This window comes from Cavia porcellus, unplaced genomic scaffold (genome assembly GCF_034190915.1).
Source record: "Cavia porcellus strain 051 isolate PalLab524CR breed Dunkin Hartley unplaced genomic scaffold, mCavPor4.1 scaffold_24, whole genome shotgun sequence".
NCBI lineage: Eukaryota > Metazoa > Chordata > Mammalia > Rodentia > Caviidae > Cavia > Cavia porcellus.
This window is the reverse complement of record NW_026947507.1, coordinates 13546630-13574282: the sequence shown is the minus strand read 5'-3', so window position 1 is coordinate 13574282 and position 27653 is coordinate 13546630. Positions and strand designations below refer to the sequence as shown.

The 27653-nt window shown below is 40.6% G+C and overlaps 1 protein-coding gene across 9 annotated transcripts in view; it reads left to right on the top strand.

Moving 5' to 3' along the window:
• Nucleotides 1-27653, top strand: part of Stox2 (storkhead box 2) — a 215355-nt gene that overhangs the window by 109497 nt on the left and 78205 nt on the right. For 2 of the 9 annotated variants that reach the window (XM_063234683.1, XM_063234682.1), the window contains one exon: nt 1-3769. This exon is cut by the window's left edge. The exons of 5 other annotated variants lie outside the window; for them this stretch is intronic. In XM_063234683.1, the coding sequence (XP_063090753.1) occupies nt 3604-3769 (166 nt within the window). In that variant the 5' untranslated portion in view covers nt 1-3603. 2 more of the 9 variants (XM_063234684.1, XM_063234685.1) reach the window with 2 other exon arrangements.

Here is a 27653-nt window from a genome sequence, read left to right as displayed (position 1 = left end):
TCAAATTTTGAATGAATAGAATTTTAAAGTAAAAATCCTTATCTTTCAAGATTACAAGTCTAAGATTATTTATACAATTAAATTAGACTCACAAAGCAAATCTAATTAGTGTTGCTCATCTGTCTGATACATAAATACCAAATATACAAACTGTCCATAAGCCTGACTAAAGAACATTAAGATGAAAAATCAATTTGCTTTATCATTTCTTTATTTAATCCTAAATTTTCCCAGTATTAAATACTGGGGTCACAAAACCGAGTGTGCTTGACAGAGTCTGTGTCCCAGATACACGCTTGGCTCAGGCAGGCTTAGAGATCTGAACTGGGACAAGGGACCTACGACCATGACCAAAGGGCATCCTCCTGAAACAGATTTCTGCACATCCATTCTCTTCAGACGGGACTGGTCCCACAGTATGCTGTTTGTTAGATTTAAGCCTTCCCTTCATAGCCATTCAACATGATCACCTGGCGTGGATCAATCCGTTACTTAATTGCTCTCCTTTACAGCTGATTCCATTCAGCTAACCCAGCCTAGGTACTCTCTGAGGCTTCTGATGGCCGTTTGACTATGGCTACTGGGTGTCTTCAATTTCCTATTATAAGGTCTGCTTTCAGGAATGGAACTCTAGCTGTTTGCAAATATCCACCTCAACCCTGTGTTTTACAATTGAACAGTTAACTTTTTTTTTTTTCCTTTTAGTTATGTCGAGTGATTCTGATTTTCCTCACCAACACTTTGCTTTGCATTTCTCTTGGAATAGAATATGAACCCTTTAACATGGCCTGCAAGTCCTTGCATGATCTGGCTCTCTCCTCCATCATGACTTCATTACACACCTTTCTTATTATACTCCAATTCCAGTCACACTGGCCTTTTTCATTTCTTCCAGCAGAAACTCAGGCTCTTTCCAACCACAGGACATTTGCATAGGCTGTTCTCCTTTTCCAAGAAACCATTTCCCTTCACTCTTTGCTTCGATAATTCCTGAAACCATAGGTCTCAGCTCAACTGTCATTTCCCTTACATTGTTATTTCCCTTCATAGAACTTAGTACAATTTGTGTACCTACTTGCTTACTTTATATCTTTTCTACTAGACCTTTCATTGTATGGGGTCATGTGTGGTGTTTTTTGCTCAGCACATCACAGTGCTGGTTTATGCCAGATAATCACTATTTACTCTGTGAACAAGTATGGCAATTGTCACAGCTACCACCATTTAAATCATAACTATCACAACCATTCATGTAACATCTTTTGGTTCCTGAGACCGACTGAGTAATTATTGAACTGAGATATCCAAATGTCAATATCTCCTGCATTCGTTAATATAATTGTTATATTATGATTCTTAGCTTCTAAAGCTGAATTCTTTATGTTCTTAGCAGTTGTCTTGAAGAGCACATTCTATCAAAATGTGCCATTTGGGAAACTATCCTAACTTAAAAAAATGTCACTGACTTAGCTAATTGGCTTACACTTAGTAATAAATATTGATTACTGTAAATATACCGTAAGTTCCCTCTGAGACATAGTGCTTTATATATTTTTACCCCTGATATCCCAAGAGATGGATTCCCCTGTTTATAGAGGGCAGCCTTGAGATACTGAATGGTGGACATGTAGTTCTAGATTCTATAAGGCCTGTGTGGTTTAACCCCGCCTCCTTTCTCTGCTTGGTTCTGATCCTACAAGAAATGCGCCCGCCCCCCAAGAATTCAAGTTTTGGAATAGCACCAGATTGTGCTACAAGTCCTGGAATCTTAACCATTTAAAACCTGACAGATTTTTTTTTTCTTTATCTACCGTATAAGCCTGAAGAGAAGCTGTCTCTCTTAAAAGATTTCATATCCTGGTCTCCGCCTCTGGGCACCTGTGACTATCAAACCGTAGCATCACAGTAATATTGAATTGCATTGTCACCGATGACAAAAATGCTCAAACGTGAAATGCAGTCAGATTTTTGTTGTTCATGTACAGCACGAAGGTTTTTTCTTTTTTAAACGTCAACGGGCGAGTTAAGCGTTTTGGGGGCAACAGCAGCGGCAGAGCGTGGCCGGGCGTCCGGAGCCGAGGGCCGCGGCTGGGCGGCGCAGCGCCCCCTCCTCCTCCTCGGCGCGCCGCGCGCATTGTTGTCCTATGGCGATTGGTTGTCGGAGCAGAAACAGCTGTGCAGAGCCGTGCACTGTGCAGCAGCTGAGCCCCGGAACGCGCCCGGCGGCCGGCAGTGGCTCGCACCCGGGAGCCGCAGGGAGGGAAGCGCCGAGGCCGCGAGCGCTGCGTTCTCCTGGCGGCGAGGAGCGGGCGCTCGGCGCTTGCGGCGGTCCCGGGAGCCCGCGGTGGTGCCCCCGCCCTCCGGCTCTGGCTGACTCGGGGTTGGCGCAGGTGGGCAAGGCAGGGCTCCGCGCATCTCCCGTTCCCACGGAGGCTCGCTGTCCCGCGAGGGGGAGGGACCATCCTCGGGATATGTAAATAGCCGGGCGAGGTCTCGAGCCGCGGCCTCGGCCAAGGTCCAGCGCCGCCACCGGGTGTTTTACATGAAAACGAGAAGCCTGCAGGGATCGGCGCTGCACTGCCCGCAGCTCGGTGATTAGCATCAGACGGGGCTGCTGGTCTCCCGCCCTCGGTGACGCCGGAGCCGCGGAGCCCCAGCTCGGGGTCGGCGGGCCGGCTCAGCGTCCTGCGGAGCCGCGGCTGCGGTCGCCGCCTGGGCCGGCGTGTAGCTGCGTGCCCGCGGAGGGGGCACGGCGTGTCGGCGCGCACGCCCACCCACCCACTCACCCGCACCACGCACGCCGCCTGGAGCCCGGGAGCGAGGAGAGAGGCTGACGCGGCGCCGCGGTCGCCCGGCCGACTCGGGCTCTTCCTGGATTCCGCAGGAGCCCGCCCTGCCGCAGCTGCTGTCTGCAGAGCCCGCCGCGGTCCCTGCGCCCTCGCGCCCCCCGCTCGAGCCTGTGTAATGAAGACGGCCTCCCGGAGACTACAGGGGGGGCCGCGCCAGTCCGCGCCGGGGACTGCGGGGCGCGAGGCCGGAAGGCCCGGGGGAGCGGGACTCGGACGCTGTCATCCTCGCGCCTCCCGCTGAGCCGCGCGGTGCGCCGGGCTGCAGCCGCCCCTCGGGCTTCCCGGGCGCCCGATCCCGGGTCAGCCCCGGAGGCCTCGGCTTCCTCATTTGTTTGGGTCTTTTGTGCCGTGGCTCACAGTTGGCTAAGCACTCCTGCGCTGAATCGGGCCATTGTCTGCGCTCCCATTGCTTTCACGCTGCACGTCTCGGCGCCCCCACCCCGCCCGCCCCCTCCTGGCCCGGGAGCCTCCCAACGTGCCTTCCCCCAGGAATCTGGAAGCTATAAGCCGAGCGGATTGCAAATGAAGTGTAATGCATTGTGGGACGTGTGTAAAATCGAAGCCTTCGCCGTGGGGGTGTGGGGGCGCGTGGGGAGGGCCGGACCCGCCGCTGGCGGTGTAGACGCCGACGAGGAGGGGCTGGGAAAATGTGCGCAGAGTCCGACCGGGTCGTGCCCGCCGTAGACGGATGAGACAGTGCGCTGCGCCCCGGCGCTGAGGCCCCAGGTTCGGGGCAGCAGTCGCCCTCCCCACCATGAAGAAGACCCGGAGCACAACCTTGAGGCGAGCCTGGCCTAGCTCGGATTTCTCAGACCGGGCCTCGGACCGCATGAGGTCCCGCAGCGAGAAGGACTACCGCCTGCATAAGCGCTTCCCCGCGGCCTTCGCGCCCCAGGCTTCGCGGGGCTACATGACATCAGGTTGGTAACCGCGTTTGGACTCCGGGCCGGGTGCGCCTCGACCGGGGAGCTTTGAGCCGAAAACCAGCGGTGATGGATGCGATAAGTTATGGGGAAAGCAGGGAAAAATTAGCTCACATCCACCATTTTGTACCTCCGCAAGATCCACAGCAGGCCCTCTCAATATGGGGTTTGAGTGCTATTAGTTAGGTAAAACCAGGGAGGTGGGGGATGAGCCGGGGGTTTGGGCTGCAGGGAGATAAATGACTGCAAGCTCCGGCGCTGCAGCCTCCTTGAGCTTTGTGCAGGAGCCTGCGTCCAATGCTGCCCGCAGTGCCAGGCTCGCTTGCTCTTGCCTTGTGGTCAGTTACCTTACTGGATATTTAAGCGGTCCCTCTTTCTTCAAAGGGAACAGGTTCCATGAACCGTTCTTGATGGTTCCAGTGTGTGTATACATCTCTGGCTCCTCTGGTTTGCACGCAGGGAACTATGTTGGAGCTCATTGAATGCGTTCTGTGGGGGTAATGGTGTGTATGCGAGTTGAACACTCACATGATTCTGCGTGGATTTAACATATGTTGCTTTGAATTAGGTTGCATGGAAAGAATGGAGGCTGAATCGTGTGTTTGCATGTCAGACAGGAAGGACAAACAAAACGATAAATAGAAGTGCAGGCTCCAAAATGGGTTGTATCTTAAAATGCAACATTTATGAATGAGTCCGTTTTCTCTTTGAAAATAGAATGAGATGTCTTTGGTTTGTGATTTGAGGACTCAGGGATAATATACTTGACATGCTGAAAGCCTTTAGATGGTTTCTCCTTACTTCTTGTTAATCACTGATAAATAATGATGTGAAAGATAGCCATTTTTATTTAGTTTTCATTTTGAAAAGAATTAGTTTGCTTCTAACTGCAGTGTAATTGAAGAACTGAGATTTTATTTTAAACCACATGCTATACTAAATCATTCTAAGCCCAGTTTTAGCTGGAAAGATTGTTTTAAGCTTGTGGTTGATACTCATAGTTGAGCTTTACTGTCTTTCAACTAAAACAGCAAGTCCTTTTTAACTGGGGTCACTATCTCAGGCTTTAAAAATGTCTTCTGACCACATTTCCATTCATATAAAATCTAAATAAAATAGCTATCCTTTTATTGCAAAAATCAGGTAGCACAAGGATGTACTATTTTGGCAGTAAGGCTCCCTTGATTTTTCTGTTTCATGAAAAGTCAAAGCTGTAAAGGAAGTGACAACTACAGATTATACTTCAGTTATTTAAATCACTGATGTGGTTGCTGTATTCTACAGACTTGTGGCAGTAAATCTGGATATGCACCTAGGTCCAGATCTAACCTCAAAACATAAATGTACACAAATCCATGCCTATACTGAACGTTGAGATAATCCTGGGTTACAGATACTGGGGTTTGAGTGTCTTCATTCCACACTTGGCAGCCCCTCTCTTTTCTGCCCTTCTTAAGGAGCCAGTACTGACTCTAAGCTCTAAGAGGGGATGTGAGCATAATTTCTTGAGCAAACCTGCGAGACTAATAATTTGAGGCACATTTCCATGGAGTCTTTTTGTGTCTGTCTCACCCTTGCTTTGTTATGATCACATTTTCTGTTTTTGTAAAGGAACTCCTTTGCTATTGCCAATACTGAAATACATTTCTGAGGGCATTAAAAAAGAACTTGTGATTTTATGTGATTCTCTTATTTAATCTCTTGACCTGCAGGTGGTAAGATGATCTTGTACTAATAATAAAGGGTAACCTGTCTCAGGTGAGTGATTTCCTGTCCAGACTCAATGTTAGGTTACTGCTGAGCATGGAAGACCACAAGAAGACCTGTGACATTCATTCAGCATTTTATGGGGTACCTTGCTAGACTTTCAGTATAGAGTTGGATGCAGTACAGTTTTTGCCTAGCGAGGGAGGGCTATGATTTATTCTTATTTTAAATGTCAGCTAATACATGGTATAGAAAGTGGGTTTCAGTACTAATTGAAAGACAATAATAAATACTAAGACAAACACCTACAGTGAATATTGAGAGTAGGTAGAGTCTTCTTAGATGCAACTTTTTTGAGGGGATGAGTACGGGTGGGTATATATTTCTTTTCCAAATATGGCTTCTTTTAACGTGACCATTGATAGAAATAGATGCTACTTTGCAACAGTTGGAGCTCATCTATAAGAACTTCTCTTCCCCTTAGGAAATGGGGAGGCAGTCCTCTTGTATCAGTTTGTTGCTCTGGGTATAGAGACTTTGTGACATAAAATGAAATAGAAAACGAAGTAGAAACCGTTAGAGTGTGTGAAACAGCTTTTCTGTTGTTTATCCAGGCATTTAGCTTACCAATTGTAGGTATTATCTTCATTTTTAGTAAACAGAGTTCTTTATTTGGGTAAACTAGTTGGGTTCAAAAGACAAGGTAAGCCTTCTCAAAGATATACGAGATAAGATAATTGAAGCAAATATTGCTGAAAACTAAGGGAAATAATTTTTATTTTAAATTTGGGAAATGAGGACTCTTGGGAAATTTTTAGAAATAGGCATTTATAGCAGTCCTTTTGGTCTGGCATCCCTATCTAACACATGGTTGAAGCTGTAAACAGAATTATAAAGTTCTGTGATAGTTTTCTAATGAGACAGCACCATTTCTAACTGGAAATAAGTAATTATCTGTATAAAATGTGATTTATAGAGTAGGCCTGACATTTAGCCTTAGTTTTTGGTATCCCTTTGGGATAAGCTATGCTTAAGATCAAGAGGTTAGATCAGGCACACATAAAGCTGACGAGGTCTGGAAAGGGACAGCTAGATGGAAAACTGTGACCCTCTCAGTCACAAAGACCATGTGTTCTGTGATGGTTTTAAGATCCCAATCCGTGCTAACACATCTAAAGTAATCCTAAGCATTCACAAGCCTCCTAGCAACCAGGGAAGTTCACAGGCCAGGACATGAGTTCATTGTTCCTCTTGCATATTAATTTCCCATTGGTAGTTTCTGGGCAGAAGATGGCAAATCTTGCCTTCTGTTCAAATTTAGATGAACAATAAAATGAACGTGACATTATCTGAAGAAGAAAAATGATTTAATCAAGTGGATGGAGAATCACTCTTCCACATTTTTTAAAACTATAAATTGTGATAGGAACTAGAGATGAAAGTAAAAACTCATGAATGGGAAATCTGTATCATGCTGCATACTTGATATATGCAAACATGCTCATGTACCAGCAAACATGCTCATGCACCACTGTGAAGTGATTTTCAAAGCCACAGACCTTCTGTGGATGAAGCTGTTAGAACCTTTTTTGTTATAGCTATGAACTGTGACTTCATCCCCATGATGCTGCTAATTTTTAACTTCTTTTTTGCTCTACCCTCCAGGAGCACTGGGGATGAGTGCCTCTTTCCATTCTATAAGTAATTCCACCAGTGTTTTAGGGACATTTTTTATTGATCAACATAGCAAAGTAATTTTGTCCTGAAGAGAGTGTTCATAAAAGGCTTGTGAATGAGAAAACAGTCATGGCACATTTTATTTTGATACTTGTCATTTTAAATACTGTCTTTGAGGAATAAAGCAGACATTTAGAATATCAAGGCTTAAGGGATGTGAAGAGAAAGATAAAAGTCCTAACCTGACATCTTAAGGAAATTTGGATCTGTTTTGTCTGTTGGTTAATGAATGTAATCAGTGAAGAGGAATGACCAGCACATTAGTTGATTCATTTATTAGTTTTCATTTTATAGAAACTAATTCTGGAGCACAGTTGACTGTGTGTTCCAGTTCCTCATGTTCTGTTATTTTAAGAGACTAGAGAGTTTTCTGGGAGTGGAGGATGGACACTTGAGGTTCTAATTTGGGCCTGCCACAAACCAGCTGTGTCCCTGGAGAGTAATATGACCTCCCTCCATCTGTAATGAGTCCTGTGGTCCTACGTTTCCATCACAGAATTGGGCTCTGCTGTGGCTGTGTGATGAGGATGAGCAAGACCTCTGTGCATGAACAAAAACCCTTTGCCCATTCCTATTTAATGGAGTCAGGTGCTTCTGTATGTGGGAATCATGCTTATGTTGCAGCGGGGTCCTCTTTTCTGTTACCTTCAAACCTTGCATTACATGTGTACCCCTTCGGAATTGCCCTGGTGACCAGAGTAATGGAAGGAAGATGATAGGCTAATACCTAGCATATTACTGTCATATGAAAATTTTAATAAAACAGCATCCTGTCACCTTTTCTCCATTTTGCGGAGATCCATTTTCAGGCTACCTGCTCCAACTGTGTTTTAATTTAAACTACTTATGTTGACTGGTTTCATCAGGCTGTAAGTGAGGAGTATTATACTTAGTGATAAATGACTTTATTTCCCAAAAGAACGTAATCGTGCTTACAGAAGATCACCTCTCTTGGTATTTCAATACCTTTTATACTTTTGTGAGTGGTTTCATTTGAAAAAAAGAACAGGAGTGTAATGTATAAAAAGGTTACAGTTTTTACTCCTCTAGAGCAATTTCAGCCTTGGTAAATTCCCTGTGCCCCAGAAACTTCAGATAATTCAGATAGTAGTACATTCTTTGGTACAAGCTATCTTATGCTGAATTCAGATGTAACAGGGAGCAAAATCTGGTTAGATCCTTGCTAATGGGCTAATACAATGTCTCCTAAGTTTATGTCAAGCGTTTGTAGCTCTTAACATAGAAATGATGCAATGCCTAACCTAGATTCTTGTAGTTTCTGAGAGTATCAGACTATAATCAACTCTAAATTGACTTAACCTGTAGTAACACAAGAATGAAATGACATGGGTAATTTTTAAAGTAGTTAATAAACTTTTCCTTAAGTAATAAATTTCTGGACTACTCAACATTAGAATTTACAGTCAGTTGGCCAAAAAATCCTATTGATTTCTACTACCTAAGTATTTCTAAAATTTGCCTTTTCCTTTGCATCCCTGCTATTTAAATCTTCGGTTGTGTTGCACCATCTTCCAAACTGACCACTTCTTCAGTCTAATCCACTGTCCATGTTTCCCCCCCGAGCTTTTGTAACTTTTAACTGTAAAGCAAAACGGGCCATGTTGCTTTCCTTTCCACGTCCATGATGCGCAGGAATGCAGTGTAGACCGTAAAGTCTTCATGGATTCCCCACTGTTTCCACCCATTCTTTTGCTCCTCACCCTATTGTCCTGTGCTCCAGGATCTCAGAGCTTCAGTTACATCTTGCTGTCCTGGTGGGACAATGCTCAGAATGCACTCTCTAACTCTCTAGGTCAGGTAGAATCACATTTAATCTTGCAGAACCAGGTCTGCTCCAACTTTTATTCTTCTCTGGATCTTTTTGGAGTGAATCACTCCCATAACTTTATTCTGTACTTGGATTAGAGTGGCACAGTCCTGTTGCATTTTTGCCGCCAATTTACCTGTGTGTCTCCTGTCCTAGATGGCCTGTTTCTCTAATGCCATAACTGGTATTATTCATGTCTTTGTTTACCAAGGACCACAGAGCTTGACGTCTACCTGGCTTCAGTAAATGCTTACTGATTGAATGACAAAAACATGACTTCTAAAAAGTTGAATGAACAGATGTCTTGAAGCCTTAATGTGAGTCATCTTTTTATAACTGTAGAAGTTATAAATCTATATCCTAAGATCTTATCCACGTGGGGTCTCCTGCTATGATTGTTATACGGGGCCAGCTGTCCATGAATTCGTCATTGGAAAGCAGTAAATAATAGGATATAATCAAGAGTCAAGTAGGATGGTTGATAGGACTGGTGTAACTGAACCAGATTCAAAGAAAGGAAGGATTTCCCTTGGAAAAGGCTGCCTAGAGGGAGGACTCGATAGGGTCTGGAAGGAGTGGGTGGGATTTGAAGAGATGGAGAAGGAGAAGGTTTGTAGAAGAAGTATGAACCAAAGTACGAAACTGGAAACAAAAATGGGAATGTGAAATTTGCCACACTGTAACTTTGGGATGTAAATAAAAATAGTGTGGAGCTGGGGCACATAGAGTTTTGAAACTTGGGTGAGTATGAGGGTGAGTATGACGTTCACATGGCACGTAAAGATGTGTGATTCTGGGAGAGAAAGAATGAGAGGAGCATGTTAGGAAGGTGTACCTGGAAGTGGCTTGCAGGAGAAATGGGTGTCGTGACCATTTAGAACCTGTAAGGCCTTCTGGGAGACAACTGGGAAGCTCATGTGGTGATAAGGGATGATGAGGAGCTACCAAAGAACCAGGAATTAGCACATACCTCAAGATATTTTTTAAAAATCATGCCAGTATACCACCTTGCCTTAGTCTGTTTTGTGTTACTGTAATAAAATACCCAAGACTAACTTGTAGAGTTACCCAAGAGTAACTTGTAGAGATTTATTAGGTTCACAATTCTAAAAGGTCTGAACAGCATGGTGCTAGTGTCCTGGTGCCAGCCACCTTCCCTGCCACCTCTCATTGCATTACAGAATGGCTGAAGGGAGCTGGCTGTGTGCAAAAGGGAATGAATACATGGAGTGTTTTTGCTTTATTGCAACCCATTTGAAATAACCGCCTCAATGAGTTCTAACCCATTCCCACAGAATGAGCATTGATCCCTCCTTGACCAAAGGCTCCACCCTCATGGCCTAACGATCTTCCACCTCTCAGTATTATTACACACATTGGGTACCAACCTTGTGGTCCATAAACTTTTGGGGAACAAACTACATTCAAGTCATCGCAGACTCATAGCTTCATTTATTTAAAATTTTTCTTTAAATTTTGACTTTTAAACTTCAATTAATTTACAAAAGTTCCCTTTCTTTGAAATTACAGGTTTTATTTGATAATTACATCGATTTCCAATGCATATTAAAATGAACATGTAACAGTTTCAGTTAAAAATATTCTACTAGGTCTCACCTAAAATAAACTCATGAACCTGATTGGAACCAAGTAGTCAGATACCTGTAGGCTCAGGAAGGACAGGTGGAAACGAGGACCTGGGAGAACAAAGGAATCGGCCATGCTTTGTAGCTGTTGAACTTAAGAGGTGAAAGAAAAGAAAAGATGAATCGTGATGTTTGTTGTTGGAAGAATGCAGTAATAGGACAGGAAGAATGCACTAGCAGGACAGTGGGGAAAGTGGAGCAGATGATTTGTACTTTGGAGTAACAGATGAGCTGTCTAAGTAGGGAGGTCTTTTAGCCACAAATGAATAGAAAAGGTTATAGGGACAGGTTGGAGGTCATCCATGCAGCAGTGTCTGTTGAGAACATGAGAATAGATTAGCTTTTTGTACTTTATGTTCTGCTTCTTTGAGGGAACAGATGACTTAAGTTATTTTTATTTCCAGCAGATGGAGGGTCAGTTGCATTCCATTGACTTTGAGTCCTCTTTCAGGTTTTCAAAAACCTGGAAAATGAAGGATAGAATTGCTTGGAGACAGGTGTCCTGTTCGTAAGGGCAAAGGACAGTTTAGCTTTGGGTTTGTTTTATTACTGTTCGCATGGATTTAGAAACTTGCTTTGTTGATAACAATAATGTGCTTTTGGGATCTGTAGACTGGTTTGAAAAGAGATCCAGCTTTGCAAGTAGCTGCACAAAAGATGAGGCCAGCTATGTAAATAATGTATTTTTCAAACATCTGTCATACATCTACTTGGTAGAAAAATTATGGCTTAGGTAACTCATACTCACAGTTAAAATATCCATTTATCTTTCTACTTTAATCCGTGATGGCACCTTCAGGCCAAGTTTTCTCTTTTTGAAGATAAAAGAGAGATATTTGGCAGGTGCCTGTGGGCATTAAGGGTAGCAGGTCGTATATGCCCAGCCTTATCCTTTGGATGGCCATATTTTCAGAGGGAGAAGCCAGCTAGCTTTGCAGTTAACACTCCCTCTTCACCCCTACTGCAAATTCCTGTCTGGTTAGTCCCCCTAAAAGAGCTAATAGGCTCTTTATTGCTTTTGGCATATCCACACTTTGCTTTGAAATCATTTCATTATGAGATAAAATTAAGGTCCCCACAGAGATTGAGGTGCATAAGATATTTGTCCTTTATAAAAAAGTTTTATTTGCCCAGCGTCTGAACCTCTCTCCTATGTCTGTGTAGTTACCCACTGTTATGTGTAGGTGTGAGCCCCCCCCCCAATTCTAAACCCTGATAACTCTGTATCTGATCTTATTGGAAGTGAAGTCTTTGCAGATGTCACCGCACTACATTGCAGTCATTCTGGAGTAGGATGAAACCTAAATCCAACATGACTGGCATCTTTGTAAGCAGGAGGAACAGACAGACAGGGCTCCCCCTTGAAAATTCTGGGATCATTGATGTTCTGTTGTTGTTTCTTGTGCTACTCTTCAAGTCTGGAAGGGGTTTGTGAACATGGCTCATGTCTTCCTTGTCCTGCCTTTCCAGTGTCTGGTAAAGTGTCTGGTGTGCAATAGGTGCATAATAGGAATATAAATACGTGAATATGGGGATATACAGTCTTGCTGATATTCCCAGGAGGCACAGTGAGATCTCTGTGTTCCAGTTGGTTCTGTAACCATAGGCACAGTTAGGAGCCTGGGAGGAGGGACATGGCCTGCAGGGCAGTTGTGGTGCACCAATACAGCTTATATGATTCCATCAAGTGTCTAAGATAAATCATCCCTTTCAGGTTAGATGCCAGTGCTTGTAACTGTAATGGAGTTTCCTGTTAACCTAGTGAACTCATTTGAATTTTCATTTCATTTGATTTTCAAATAATTGAGAGAAATATTTTGACATACGTTTCTGCATTTAGTAACTGTTGTTTATAATGTAAACAGTGGATATATCTTGATAGTTTAAAAGTCTGTGTATCTAGAGTGTGAACAAACCCAGAGGACTAACTCATTGAAGATGGCCATAATGTCAGATGGTTTCTTCACTTTTGTAATATTGGCTTTGGCTGTAAGTTCAGAAAATGCCCCCATGGAGCAGCAGAGCATTGTATTGTGAGGCTTTTAAATCAGTTGTATGTAGCACATACTTACTGTTCATGTTGCATTGGCAGATTATATCAGTAGTCTATCCTCTGTTTCCTTATCTGTAGCATGTGGATAAAATACTATCCAATGAATATATAATTCACAGTTTTTATGTGGAATAAATGAGCAAATACATGGAAAATTAATAGCATGTAATAATGCATGACACTCTGAGAACTAAATATGTCCTTGAGATTATATTGGTCATTCCTAAATGCTTTCTATCTGAGGGTGCCCACAGATAACTTATCCAGGGTCACATAGAATTCAAAGAAGTATTAAGTCAGATTCTTAAAGTAATACTTGGTATTCATTTAATCAGAAATAAAATATTTCATTTCTTACTGATTTTTGTGTGTGATCTTTTAAGAAAACCTGCCAAATTATTCATTTATCTAAGTGGGTTCATTTGTCCTTGAATTTCCAACTTAGGAAAACTAGTGGAGAATCATTGTGTATTCAGTATTACCGTGAAACATAAATCTGAAGGAACTTGGTTTCACTTAAAATGGGAAACTGCACTCTTCCAACTAATCAGATGCAGTTTGGTCTGATATACTTATTTGGACTTTTCAAAGGCACATTTTAAAAAAGTTTATGGCTGTGTTTGTATATGCAGTGAAGATGGTTTTCACAGAAATACAGTATGAAATAGGAAAACTGAGATGCTGAGGTACATTTTCAAGGCCAGTTTAAAGGTAAACCCCAGTGAACTCAATTCTCTCAGCCAGGTGCATTCTTTCTCCTTTGTTTTTGTTTTTATTTTTTGGTGATACTGAGGATTGGACTCAGGCTTTTGCACTGAGTTACATCCTCAACCTTTTTAAAAATTGTTTTTATCGTGAAGTAGAATCTTGTTACTTTGCAAAGTTGCCGGGGCTGGGTTCAACCTTTTGATCCTCCTACCTTAGCCTCTCAGAGGACTGGCATCACAGGTATGTGCCACCATGCCTACTTTTTTGGTAGGGCTTAAAAAGAAGTGATCCTTCCAGTGAGCCCCTAGAGTTGTAAGGGAAATAGAGGGAATCACTACAGTTTGAGGTTTGCTTTTTTGAGGTTGTTACTATTTTAACTCCTTTCCTAGGAGCAGATGACTTGGCAGCCAAACTTGGGGATTCTGGGACATCAACTTGAACTGGACAAGGAGAAAACCTTCTTTCTTCTATACAGCCAAGTCTATCGGCTCGAAGCCACCTACTTGTGCTGTGCCCACCGAGGTTTCCATTTTATCTAGTCATTTTCAACCATTTTCTCTTCCTTCAAATCAAAGAAAAAATACTGAAAAGAAACTCTAAAGGGTGTAATTAATTTGTTTCCTATGTTTATGGCCAACTAATTACTTCACAAGCTGGTTCTACATACGACTTTACAAGTCTTAGCTTTTATCAGTAGAAGTAAAGCTTCTAGAGAGTGGGGATCCTGTTTGCCACATGCTGTACCCTGCTCAATGTCCGTGATTTAAATATTGGGAATGGGGGTTACAAAGAGTGTTTGGGATGCCAAAGAAATAATAAGTAGGATATACTATCTGGACCCTGAGATGGAGCTGCCATTATTGAGTGTCACCTGTCTACAGTAGGCACTATAGAGTGGCATTGTAGAGTTGACTGGCTTCATTGATACTATGGGATTATTGTAGTGTGGTTAATGGTGACACAGTGACTTGGAGGCTGACCCTGAGTAGGTACCCTTAGGCGCAGCAGTGGGGAACCAGAAGTCAGAGGGCCTGGGGCATGAGCACTGGCTTCTTAAAATAACTGCACTGTTGTGCTCTTGAAATTTAGGAAGAAGGCGGAGGTAGTCTTCTTACTCTCAGTTCATTTTGCCCCCCAAAAAGGAACCATTGTTTATTGAGCAGGTACTTGGTAGGCACTAAAAAACCTCCTTCATTTAGACTTCAGAACAATCCTGTGAAAGCAGCCACTAATTAATACTTCAAGTACTACAAAGATAAAACAGACTCACTTGCATTCATGTACACACACACATTCATATGCTACACCTACTTTTATTTATATAAATTCAAGTATAAAGCTGTATATTAAACATTTGTAAAACTAACTTCTTATTTTTAAATAAAATACTGTGTTTACTGTGCTCTTTCAATCTCATAGTGGTTTATCTTATACTTACCCTAAAGTAGGGGAACCCCACTTTAGAGGCTTGTGGTACACTGAGAGGAGAGATTGTAAGGTTCTCTGCATATTCTAATGCTTCTTCCCCTAAATATATGTATTATTGAAAATAATCTCTACTTAGGCAGCTGGAGTTCTAAGAATTACCTTGTTTTACCTAAACACCACTAGCAGAGCCTCCTCAAACCTCTCAAGGGATTGGGTGGGAGGTTTGCTGGAGTATTTCCACAATGCTGTTTTTCACTCTTGCTTTTATCATGATAGAGTGGGTTTCTTCATGCCTTTGTGAGCTCCTCTGCAGTTTTAATTGGTTTGATATTATCATGCGCTGTCAATCATGCAGGGAACATCCCTGACTCTTAAGAGATGAGACAGTTGTGTTGCACAAGTCCTAGGTCTTAACTCGTTTAGCACGACAGTGCCTGACAACATGATGTGTAACTTTGTTATGAAAAGAGGTCTCTCACATACACATAGTTTCATTCACTTGCAGTCTAGTTTTTCTACTTTTCCATGTTGTCTTGTACTTGTCTTGACTTTTTTAGTTATAAAAAACTGCTAAATTAGTGCAGTCAAACTTTTGCCATCTGTTGCTAGAAGAATTTAGACTGAACTGCAGATAACTATAGGCCTAGATCCAAATAATTGAGCAAGATGACAGAACCTGGCACAATAATTTAAAATGACATTATCAGGGGACAAAGAAGGAGGAGTGATAAGAGTCTTCGTGGTGAAAGATAAGATTAAGTACAGCAAAATCAAGGAATTAGTAAACTGGGAATTTTGGTTCATATGATTAATGATACAGGGGACTAAAATTGGGTGAATTGGCTGTGTCTTTGATAAGAATCGGCTCACTTGTTTAGAGTATATTACACTAAATGTGTATTATAAAATCTCTAGTTTGTGGGAAAAGGTTACTGTGATTTCCTGTTGGAGGATGACTCCATGTGAAAAAATCCTTTGCAGTTTTCTGCAGTATTTGATTGGTGAATAGGATGAGTTCAGTAACTCACAGCAGCATAGTGAATGTGAAAAATATGAAAACATAATCTTCATGTACTTCTTCTGCTGGTAGGACTTGAAAAATCTAGCACTCGAATAATCCTCGGAGTATATAACAAAGTAATACTAACAGCAAACTCTTGCTGTTTAAAATATCTAACAATAATCATAAAGCTATATGATGTACAGTGTGTTTTCCAACAAAGCCCAGATTACTTTTTAATAATAATTAGTGGTGTCGGGAGTTTAGCTCAGTGGTGTAGTGCCTGCTTGGCAAGCACAAGGTCGTAAGTTTGATCCCTGGTACCAAAAAAACAAAAAACAACAACAAAAAAAACTTAGTAGTTAGAAATTAATTTTTAATCCTTCTACCATTACATGGCTAGCTAAACAACACTTAAATTCTAGAGTCTAGACTAAAAGTACTTAAGAAATGTAACATGGAATTGTCAGTTCTTAACTAAAATATGTGGTCTATATTTTTATCTGTACTTTCAACATTAGAATCAAGACATTAAAATAAAAAACCTCATAAAATATAAAAGGTTAAATCAGTTGTCTTTTGTTTTCTAAGATTAGAATTTTTAAATTGTTTTATTGTTACTTTTTCTTTATGACAGTTTACTGGAATAGGCTCAGTTAGTAAATGACTTTTTTAAAGAAAAGAGCATTCGTGATATAAGTTCAGTACATAGAAATTGCATTCATCTGAACTAGAAGACTTTCACAAATTCACTATTCCTTGTTCTGCTGAGCAAACAAATAATGTATTCCTTTGGTGCAAATATATTTACTTCTGTATACTAGTTCTTAGACATGCATTTTTTTGAAAAAAGATAAAACAATTTCATAGCAAAATAATAAGAAAATAACCATAGTTAATACATTGTATATTGTCATCTTCAAAGAAGTTACTTAGTACAAGATACAGGCATGAAAAATTCTCCAATGAATATTAGCAAAAACTTTCCTTTTCAATGAACTAAGAGACAGTATAAGTCATGCAATTTTTTTTAACACAGTGATTCCTCGTTCCTTGCTTTTCTCCAGGCCCTACTAGCAAGCACGTTTTTGTCTTTAGTTTGACTGATCTAGAGATCTCACATACGTGGAATCATAGCATTTATTTGTGACTGGTTTCTTTTACTCATTGTAACATCTGGTTTCTTCCATGTTGTAGCATATATCTGACTTTTCTTTCTTTTTAAAGTAGAATAATATTATTTCATCGCACATACGCATTTCTTCCATCTGTTGGTGGACATTGCACCTGTTCTCACTTTTTGACTTTTATGATTAATACTTCTGTGAACTTCAATGCACAAATGTCTAACAAGTCCCTGCTTCTAATTCATTTGAGTATATCCACAAAAGAGGAGTTACTTGCTCATACGGTGATAACTCTGTGTTTAATTCTTGTAAGGAACCACCAGAGTTTTTCATAGCAGTTGTGCTATTTTGTATTTCACCCAACACTGTACAGCTGTACTGTTCTGGATTCTCAATGTCCGTGACAGTACTGCTTGTTATTGTCTGTATTTTTTTTTTTTTTTTTTTTTTGCTAGTACTGATCCCAGTGAGGGTGGGATGGTCATAATCAAGTATTCTAAGAAGTACAGATATTCACAGCTCCACTGTGTTTCAGATGACCCCTCTTTCTTGAGAAGTTAGAAGGGAATGAGTGATCTCTGGATGGTTATTTCCTACCAGAGATCATGGGGAGTGTTGGAGGGTTTCTTCAGAAGACTGTAATCACTTACTCATAGTGGAAGGTAATAACAGACATAGCTAGTACAAAAGGGACTTTTAGTCCTGTACTTTCAATTTTTTTGTGGTACTGGGAATTGACTGACACCAAGGCCTTAGCACTGAACTGCATCTCTCTTTAAACTTTTTTTTTGATCAGGGTCTAAGTCACTAAGTTTTCAGGCTTATAGACATGTGCCACCATACCTGGCTCTTGTGCTTTTATTTGAATACTATTTTCTTAACTTTTTTACAAGCAAAAATATTTAAGTATGGGCAAATTCAAGTTCTAATCATTCAAATCTTGTTCCTGTTTTCAGTGCATGGTATAGGGTGGTGCTGCAGGATATTTAATATAAACCCTTTGCCTCAGGTTGCTTAAAACAGTTAATAGCATGTATGCTTGGCAATGAACTGCAGAAAGCAAAATGTTGGGCTCATGAAAAGTCAAGTCCTGATCCAGGGCCTATGAGAGGTACAACATGATGTTGTCAGGCGACACGTGGCAGGATCAGCGTGGCGTTGTTACTGTCCTTGCCTTCTAGATATGCTCACCAGGAGGTGGCCAAGACAGGAACATTCTGTGTAGACTGTGTTTCCTAGACACCATCTGTGAACCAGCATTGAGCTGGTTCCTTCTGCAGAATCATCGAGGGAGCTCGTTAAGCAGCCACACACCTTGGCTTCATTCCCCAAGTATTTGTAGGTTTGGGATGAAGCCCAGAACTTTATGTTTTTGAAGACTCTCTAGGTGATTCTGATGTACAATCAGGTTTAGTAGCCACTGGTTCGCCATTGCCCAGGACAGTGAGCCTCTCAGTTCATTCATTCATTTACTTGCTTTTTTTCTTGAACATTCTACAGCCAGGATCCAGTGCTTGTGTGAGGGTTGACACATGTGCTTGCTTTAGAGCATTAAGGTGTGTTTTTGCTTGCAGGAATCCTACTATTCTCTGGAGACATATGGGAGAAAATTGCAAGGCAGTGGAATGAGGTGGCAGTGGAGCTGAGTATATAGTGCTAGGAGACCATGTAGTGAGAGCATTCAGCAGAAAAAGAGGAGGAGACAAGAAAGGACTCCAGGAGGGGCACAGAGCCTGGATTCATCTCTAAAATGTTCACTGGAATCAGCCCTACAGGGAAGAACAGTGGAGGCTTGGAGGAGAGTAGCTGAAGACAAGAGGGGTCACATGGCAATTCTGGTTCTTTAGAAGTTATAGAGGGGTAGTAAGAGGTAAAGGCAAAAGAGAGGAGAGCCAGAATTTAGAAGGACCTCGGACCTCATATTTCAAGTTGGGGAGCTATACAGTTATGCAGCATGTGAATCACCCAAGAATTTTAAATAATGACATACTTGGATTTACACTGGAAGAGATTACCTTGACTGAGGGTGGAGAATAGCTTGAGTGGTCCAGAGGAAGAAACTGCTAGGCAGAGACTGGATTTAGAGATTCTTGGAAGAGTCTGGTCAGAATGATCAGTGGTGTCTGTCTCTGCTTTGAGGCAGGAAATTGGACATTTGCTAGGATACTTGGAAGAGGTGATGGGCAAGATGACAAAAAGTCAAAATAGCAGTGAAGAGAGATGTGTAGACAGGTTACTGAGCAGCTTAGCCCAGCTAAGGCGAAAACCATGAATTTGTGGTGGCATCTCATTTGGTGACTGAAAAATTCTCATAAATATTGTTCTATAATCAGTGCCAAAATGGAAAAACCAGACATTGAGGTTGGGCGCTTTGCCAAAGCAAAGGATTAAGAAAAATAGGGAAGTTTAAGGTTCCCTTTTCTTGTGCATTGTGAACTTTCATTGAAGCCAGAGTTAGTGAGATGTTTGCTTTGGGGATTTGTTTCTATCAAAAGAAGGAGCACTATCAAGACATGGTGTCTCCCCTACCTGTAGTCAAGAAAAATTGATCATCTAATTAAGCCTTTGTCATATGTTGACTTGAGATTCATATATATATATGTATATATATATGAAACATTCCACTGGACAATATAGTAAATATAACTAGGACTAGAATTACATTAATTTGGAATAATTTGGAGATAGACCTGTTTAAATGAAAGATTTAAATTTTGTAGAATGCTTAATGAGATGGAGTCATTATTTTCATGTCCTTAAGCTATTTAATGAATAGATGTTATTTTTAATTAGTGTATCAATTGTTGCCATATAAGAAATTGTTCCTTTATTATTTGAAAATAGGTCATTGTTTACATCTTCAACAATTGATATATCCCTGAAATCTTATTTACACACTTAATTGTACTATTAAGGAAATGCTACTTTTAACCCGGTCCTTTACTGTATCCCCAAACTCTGAATTGGTAGATTTCAAATTAAAATGACATTTTGTTACATTGGAGGATGAGCTAATTCTGCATCCTTAAAGACATGCAAGACATTTTTCACCCTTTTAAAAAAAGAAATTTGTGTTCCCACCATCTACATGAAGATAGACATTTTTAAAATGCTAAAAGAAATAGTAGTAAGTTAAGTAGATGCAATATTCAAGATAAATTCAGAAGTAAAAACTGAAAAATTCAGATAAAATATTCAAGATAAATAAGATTAAAATAAACAAAACTTTAAAGACAAGCATGCAAAGTGATAAATATCCAAGAAGCAACAAATAATGTTTTCCCCAGTAAATATTTTAGAATTTGTGATAGTAAAGTTCTCCATTTATTGAAAATCTGTTAAGTACCAATTACGTTGTTTCATTTAATACGTCCACCAATCCTATGAAGTTGGTACTGCTTGTTTATCAGTTTATTTATAAGGAATTCCAGGTTGAATATTACATAGCTAATGAGTGAATCCAGATCTATTTTCATAGAATGAAACTTTACTACTTCATCCTTGAGTTTAAAATTAGAAAGAAGCAAATGGAATTTTTAACTAGATCTTTAAGAGAAGTAGAAAATGGAAACTGGGTAACACATTAAGGGCCAGCTAATTATTAATAATAATAAGAAAAAAACCCCTGCAAGATAGGAGTGTCATGATGGTCCCACAGAGCATCCTGCTGAGCACCTTTCATTGACCTGGATTGTTTCTAGCCAGTTTCCAATTCTTTGCAGTTGACTTCTGAAGGCAGAGTCAGTGTGGAGTAGCAACTCAGGCCCAGTGTGAAGAAGGTGGCCTGAGTGGGGGGCAGACTCCCTCGAGCAGCTGTGTGGCTTGGTCCCAGTGCCTGGTCTCTTTGTGGCCCTCATGTAAAGTGGGACAGTAATAGCATCTACTTCATGAGGTTGTCCTGAGGATTGAACACCTTCGTAAGTGTGAAGCCTTGAGGATAGTAACTGGCGCATGGTTTGTGCTCGGTAACAGTTAATAGCTATTATTATTAGACATATTATGAAATGCAGCTTTGAATCTTTAAAAAGAGGTCATTAATTTTTGAGAATTTTCTTTTTTCAGAAGTGATAGAGACTTAGCTGCCAGTAATTGCAATCCCTTCTGACCTATAGGAGTGGTTTGAAAAAGCATATTTAAAATATATTGGCTTTGTGGGGTAGATGTGGTACTTTTTCGGTGCACATGTTACTGGTCTGGAAGTAGCAATTAAGACTTAATAGTCGTGAAGTTGCCAACCGATGGTTTTTTGATAGGAGGTAGGAGTGTGCGTGTATGCTGGTGCGACATCCTAATTATTGCCTTATTTCACTTTTTCTGGGACTTACCCAGGGCTTTACATCCGTGAGGAGCTACCAACATTCTATTCTCTCTTCTTCCTTAGGAGATCCTCTAGTTTCTATTTCCAGGTAAGGCTGCAGGCTTCCTACCAAGTTGCCCAGAAATGAGCTTGGCTCTTGCACTTCTTGCTGCTGCAGGATGATCTTGCAGGTGCTGTGGTAAGACTAGCGTGGTACCTACCTATGCTGGCCAGGATGTTCTGCTGAAGGAACACAATTGCAGGTTAGTTTCTAGTTGAGTAAGAGATCTTCTGTCTTGTACTGTTTGCTTATTGACTGTGGGAAAGCTTTTTTTCCCCCCAAATAGCAGTGTCACGATGGTCCAAACAGAGCATCCTGCTGAGCACCTTTCATTGACTTGGATTGTTTCTAGCCAGATTGGTTTTTAGTTCAAATCATCTATCTGACGTGCTTTTATTTCTTTTACTTTGGCTAAGAAGGAGAGTAACTTGTGATGAAATACTTTTTTTTATTTTGGTCTAGTGTCACCCTCCTGTTACTCTCTAGATCGTTCTAAAATTTTCCATTAAATACCAATGGCCCAAGTGTCCAACTCTATGTGCAGTAGATGAATGGGATTAGTAAAGCTAATCAAAACCAACATGTGCTTGCTCATAAGTCTACTTCAGTGCCTGCAGGAGTTTGGATTTTGTTTTCTTCCCACAAGATTCTTAAGAAATCCTGAGGCACAGATTTTAATCCTGTGCACTGTGAACCTGGGAATGGCCCAGTGACTCAGTGAGTGGGCTGAGCAGTCCCTAAGATTCCAACCCAGCGTGGCTCTGGGGGTCTACCCTCAAAGTTTCTGAGACAAAAGGAAATGAAACATGTGGCTTCTCTTTTGAAAATGGTCTCAAAAAGAATACCAACCACTCCTGCTTGATGAGAGGAGTTAAGAGAAAATGATGAAGTCTGAAAAAGTCAGAGAGAGAGAGAGAGAGAGAGAGAGAGAGAGAGAGAAACCCAACTTTGCTTAAAGTGTGCAGTAAAAAATTTGCTGATGGTTTGGATCACCAGAAAGTAAGAATATGTTCGGATGACTATTTTACTTGCTTCATAAGTTTAATATGTATAATTTTTAATGATACAAAGTGGTAACTTAAAATGTTTACTTTTGGGAAAAATTCATGGCATATAGTTGTAATTGAAAATATGGAGATTTGCCCAAGTCTTGGGACCTCTGCATTACTAATGGCTGGTTTCTTTTGTGCAGCACTTAGGGTGAGATTAAAAGTTCATCTGTCCCTGAATATCAAGTACAGAGCTATAATTAAGTCAAATATGTTATGCTGTGTTTTGATTTTTGTGGTGATATTTGCCTTCCCTTGAATAATCCAGTATAGATTTAGATAAATGTTTTGGAAATTCAGTGAAAAGAATGGTCTTGGTCTGGTGAATTTGGAAGAAATACACATTCTCTGTACTACATGAAGTGTAATATGTTGGGTCATTACCATACCTGAGTATATTCTAGGAACATAATTTATATCAATCACCAATTGTTGGGCATAATTCAAGTATCCTAATTCAAGTGAGATGGAGAGAGTGATTGAATCTGTGGCCACAGATTACACCGCTGCTTTTCAGCCTTTTGTAAACATTGAAACCAATGAACAAAGAGTCTTTTGCTATAGATTCCTGCCTCACTTTTCACTGCCACCCTTACACGGCACCAGAGGCACCAGAAAAGACCATTTTGCAGCAGGGCATGGTACAGGGCTGCAGCAGTGAGGAGCTCTCAGTGATTGTATTTCTGAGGTGCCACAGCTATCCAGTTGGCAGTATATTCACTGATCTGTGATTATTTTGGCACAGCTGGAAAATATTAAAACTAATTATCTTAGGTACATAACTTTTGTTTTTAAGAAGGAAATGTCTTCAATATTAAATTTTAAACTCACTAGAAAATATGAAGCTATATTTCTTCCCTTTTATTGGAGGGAAAGTTATCTTTTTTGGATGATACAAACCATATTTGCAGTATTTCAAAACATTGATCCAGATTTGCAGTATTTATTTTTCTTGCATGGTAGCTTCAGAATCATAGGTGGCTTCTATTGATGTCTTCAAATAAAAGAAACTGAGCATAAGCTGTACAGATTAATATAGAAATTTTCATGGAGGGGATAATGAATGTTTCTTTATTAGTATCAAAGTACCCTTTGTAGAAATATTCATTGGATACTTTATTGTTGTTGAAATGATTATAAACCCAAACTTCAGCTTGTTAAATAACTTTTCCTTTTAATTTCTCAAAGGATCATTACTTATCCATTCTAATGTATTTATTTATGGAGTTACCATATTTTGGGTGCTCTATTCCGTTGATTGATTTAGTGATATCTTGGATCTAAATGCAGGCAGTATCCTAAGGGGCAGGTGTTTAGGGACAATGAGAAACATAAGTTTCTATTCCCACAGAAGGTACAAAGGGAAAAAAAGGAATGAGAAGAAATTCACCGTTTTTGGAAGAAAATGCTGTGAAAGGGAAGAAGCTGGACCCGGGTCTGGGGTGAAAGAAAGTAAGGAGGGGTAGGAAGGGTGACTTTGTAAACCAGTTTACTTGGACTAATAGAAGGGATCACTGTTAACAGTACTGCTGCTTGAGAGCAGCCATCAACTTTGTTTGCATTGTTATTCAAGGCAGTAAACAAGAAATCGTAGGAGCATTTGAATCTAGAAGAGGTTGGAGTAAGAGTATACATGGTGGAAGGCAGAAACAGATTCTCCAATCTGTTGGAGAGCATAAGAGGAAGTATGAAGAGATGTAAGAGCCATTTCATGGATCCAGGCACAAGGCCACCACTTTGGAGACCCAACTGATCAGGTTAGTGGTTGATGGGATCTGGCAGATGGGCAGGAAGGAGGAGCCAAGGGTAACACCAGTTTTCTAGGTAGAAAAGAAGTCCCATTTCACTGGGAAGAAAATGTCTGGCCAGGAGCAGTTTAGCGTAAGGGACCTTGGTGAGTTCTATTTTAGAGATGTTGACTTCCAGGTAGCTACACAGATATACAAATACAGATAACTGATTGGCATATTTTCCCCCTTTACGTGTTAGTTAGAAAATAGGCCTGCATGTACCTGTATTGTTACTGACAGTTTTTACTCCCTGTAAGGATCCTGTGCATGAATTTGCAGTGATTCATTCCAGGGATCATGGCAGTCTTGAATAATTAGTTACTGCTTTGAGCCTGGGACCAAGTAGTATGCAGCTCCTTTGAAGCAGCTTAAATTTGGCTCCAACACGGGGAACCCAGCTTCCTACAACCAGTGTTTCCAGCTCCCTGTTCAGAATCAGGGCAAATGTGGGTGATTCTGCAGTTTCAGGACCCAAGAAATATCCCACCCAAGATCTTCTCATTGGAACAGTATTTTAGCTTCTTGCAGATCACTTCTTCAAAATACCTTGCATTTATAAAGCATTTATTCTAAAGATTTTGACTGTATTTTTCCATTTATTCTTAGAATATACTACATCAGAAGATGACAAGAGGCAAATTCACATTCATGACAGTAGAAAATATAGAGATAGCATTGCATTTTGAATGATTTATGGGTTAATGTTTATATTAGCCTAATGTTTGCATTTTTAATGCATATCAATAGAAAAATTTTACCTTAAGTTCCTGGATGATTTCCAAAGCAAATTATCTGATTCACAGCCAAAGTTTATTTGAGTTTGTGGACATATACAAATATCATACCTACCCCAATGTATTTTAAATGATCCTGATTAAATTTATACTGTAGACTTAGCAAAAGACATAATTGGGGGTGGTTTTTCTTAAGCACATCTAAGACTTATGGAAACCTGTTTGCATAAAAATGTATAAAACCAGGAAAGTTTCATGGTGTGATGTGGATATTACTAATGATTTCACCTTTTAATATGCTAATTGTCTTGGTTACTTTTCTCTCATTGCTAAGACAAAATACCCAATGCCCGATATTAAGGAAGGAAAGGTGTATTTAATTCATAGTTTGTGGAGGTCTCGGTACACAGTTAACTGGCAGAAGAGCAGCAGTCAAGGCAGCAGAAGACAGCAAAAGTAGCAAGAGCAGAAAGATAGGGGAGCAAGCCTCTTTTCTTCCTTCTATTGTAAGCAGACTACGTCCCTGGAGCGGGTGTAGCCCTCACATCATCTCCCTGCCCTCCTCTTGCACAGGCTCAGGATATTTACAATGTGAGGACCCCAGCCCCTTGCTGAGTGGCTGAGTTAAGTTTCTAAACTTCTCAAGTTGACACAGTGTATCAACTACAGTAGTTAAAATTGTACCACTTACATTTGGAAGAATATTATTGTTTACTTATCATCCACCCTCAACTGCTTCATGCCCCCCAGGATCTGGGATGACTTAAGGAGATACATAAATACAATATCACTTAAAAATAAAGAAAAATAATAAAGAGAATGAAAGGAAAGGAAGTGGGGTGTTTCAGAATTTAAAATAACACTTTGCTTGAGGTATAAGAAATTCAAAATGGATTCCAATCTATCCAGAGGTTAAAACATAAATATTACATGTAATAGAATATGTCGGTACTTTCTTTTGAATGTGCTACCCACTCCCTATCTCTTAAATCAGGAAAAGAATTACTGTATTCAAGCATCCTTGATCTATGTATGTAGCTTTTAAAAATTTAAATCCTTATTTTATATAGCTATCTTTTTATTCTTTCCTGATTTGTCAGTTATACAGTAATTATAAGTGACATAATTAAAACCAATGTCCAAAATATTTTACTTAACAATTCCTTGATTTAGAGTAGCAGTTCTTAACCCCTTTAGCCTCAACAGATTCCTTATTTTATTTTCTTACAAGTGTTTTGATAATGTTTCTTAACCTATCCTGAAATATATCCTACCTGCAAACATGACTGCAAACAGTCACTGTGTTTTTGGAAAGGGCTTCACTGAGAAGACACAATGAGTTTCACCCCATGGCTGTACCTTTTCTGGGCATCACCCTGAATGCACACTTGGGTTGAGTCTGCCAGGCTGCCTGGGAGGGAACCTCAAACAATGCAACAGCCACTGCCATCAGTGACCTATTTTTTGAAATGAGAAGTCAGCATCAAATGAAAGTTTAGTTCCATGTTTAGTTGTTTTCTGGAATGTTCAGCTTTTTTTTTTTTTTTAAGAGCAGAATATATTCATTGAGAGGAGTCCCGAGTGGGTTGCCAAAGACTGTCTTTGCTAGGGACTTTTATAGAGCAAAACCACAAGGTAAGGTGGGGTCCATGGTGGGGAAAATTGGAAACTCACAGGACAGGCAGGCAGGATGTAGGACAGAACCATGGCCAATCAGTAAGATGACAAGTGTAATTGCTCAGGTAAAATTGATTAAGTTGGGATCAAATAGGGAAGTGAGGAACATAGCAAGTAGGCATACTCAAAGAACAGTGACTCTTCCTGTAGGGGGTTGGGATGGTGACTCCTGGCTTCCTCAAGGTGATATGTACTTGTTTAGAATATCAATCCTGATTTTTATACTTACAGTGTGGTTGCATTTTTTCTGCCTTTGTCTTGAGGGCTGGCCCACAGCAAGAGATTTCTGTCTCCTTCAAGTATTTGGTCTTCTGCACTGGCTCTTTTAAGGGCCAGACACTGTTGGACTGCCGTCAATATTTCTAACTAACTTTGCTGCCTGTAACAATCCCCACTCTGAAGAAGTAATCTGAACTGCCATGAGGAGTAATGGGCGATGACTGCTGGCTTCTTCAGGGCGAAGGGGGTTGTAGTTGTTGATCAGCAGTCAGGGAGACTCTGCAGAGGGTCTATCAAAAGGCCTTCAGTAGACACCAGGCATTTTCGTCTTGAGTAGGCATACAGCTTTAAGTCTGGAAGAGACAAAGGCAAAGAAGCAATTAAGTATGTATGGGCCAAATAATCGAATTAGTAGGATAATTAATGAGTCCAGTTAACAAAGATTTCCACCAAGAGAAGCTAGTAATGGCTTTCTGTAAGGAAGATAATAAGGCTTAGGAAATTTTAGAGTGTGACGTGTCATTGATAACTGAGCAAAACAGTTTCGTATTTATATGCAAAATGGAATTCTTTAAGTGTGAATAATTATAAACACATTTGTGACACATAATGTCCAGCAAGATTTTGACAAGGCCTCTTAGAAACACTGTGGTGATTGAACTTGATTATGTCAACATGATTGGTTTGGGTGCCTCCCAGAGATTGGTGAAGCACACTTCTGTGTGTGTATGAGTGGGTCAAGGAAGGGTGACCTTGGTTACTCTATCTGGCCCCTGACCCCTGCCTTTTGACACTGTGCCCCTGCTCTGCTTCCTGACTC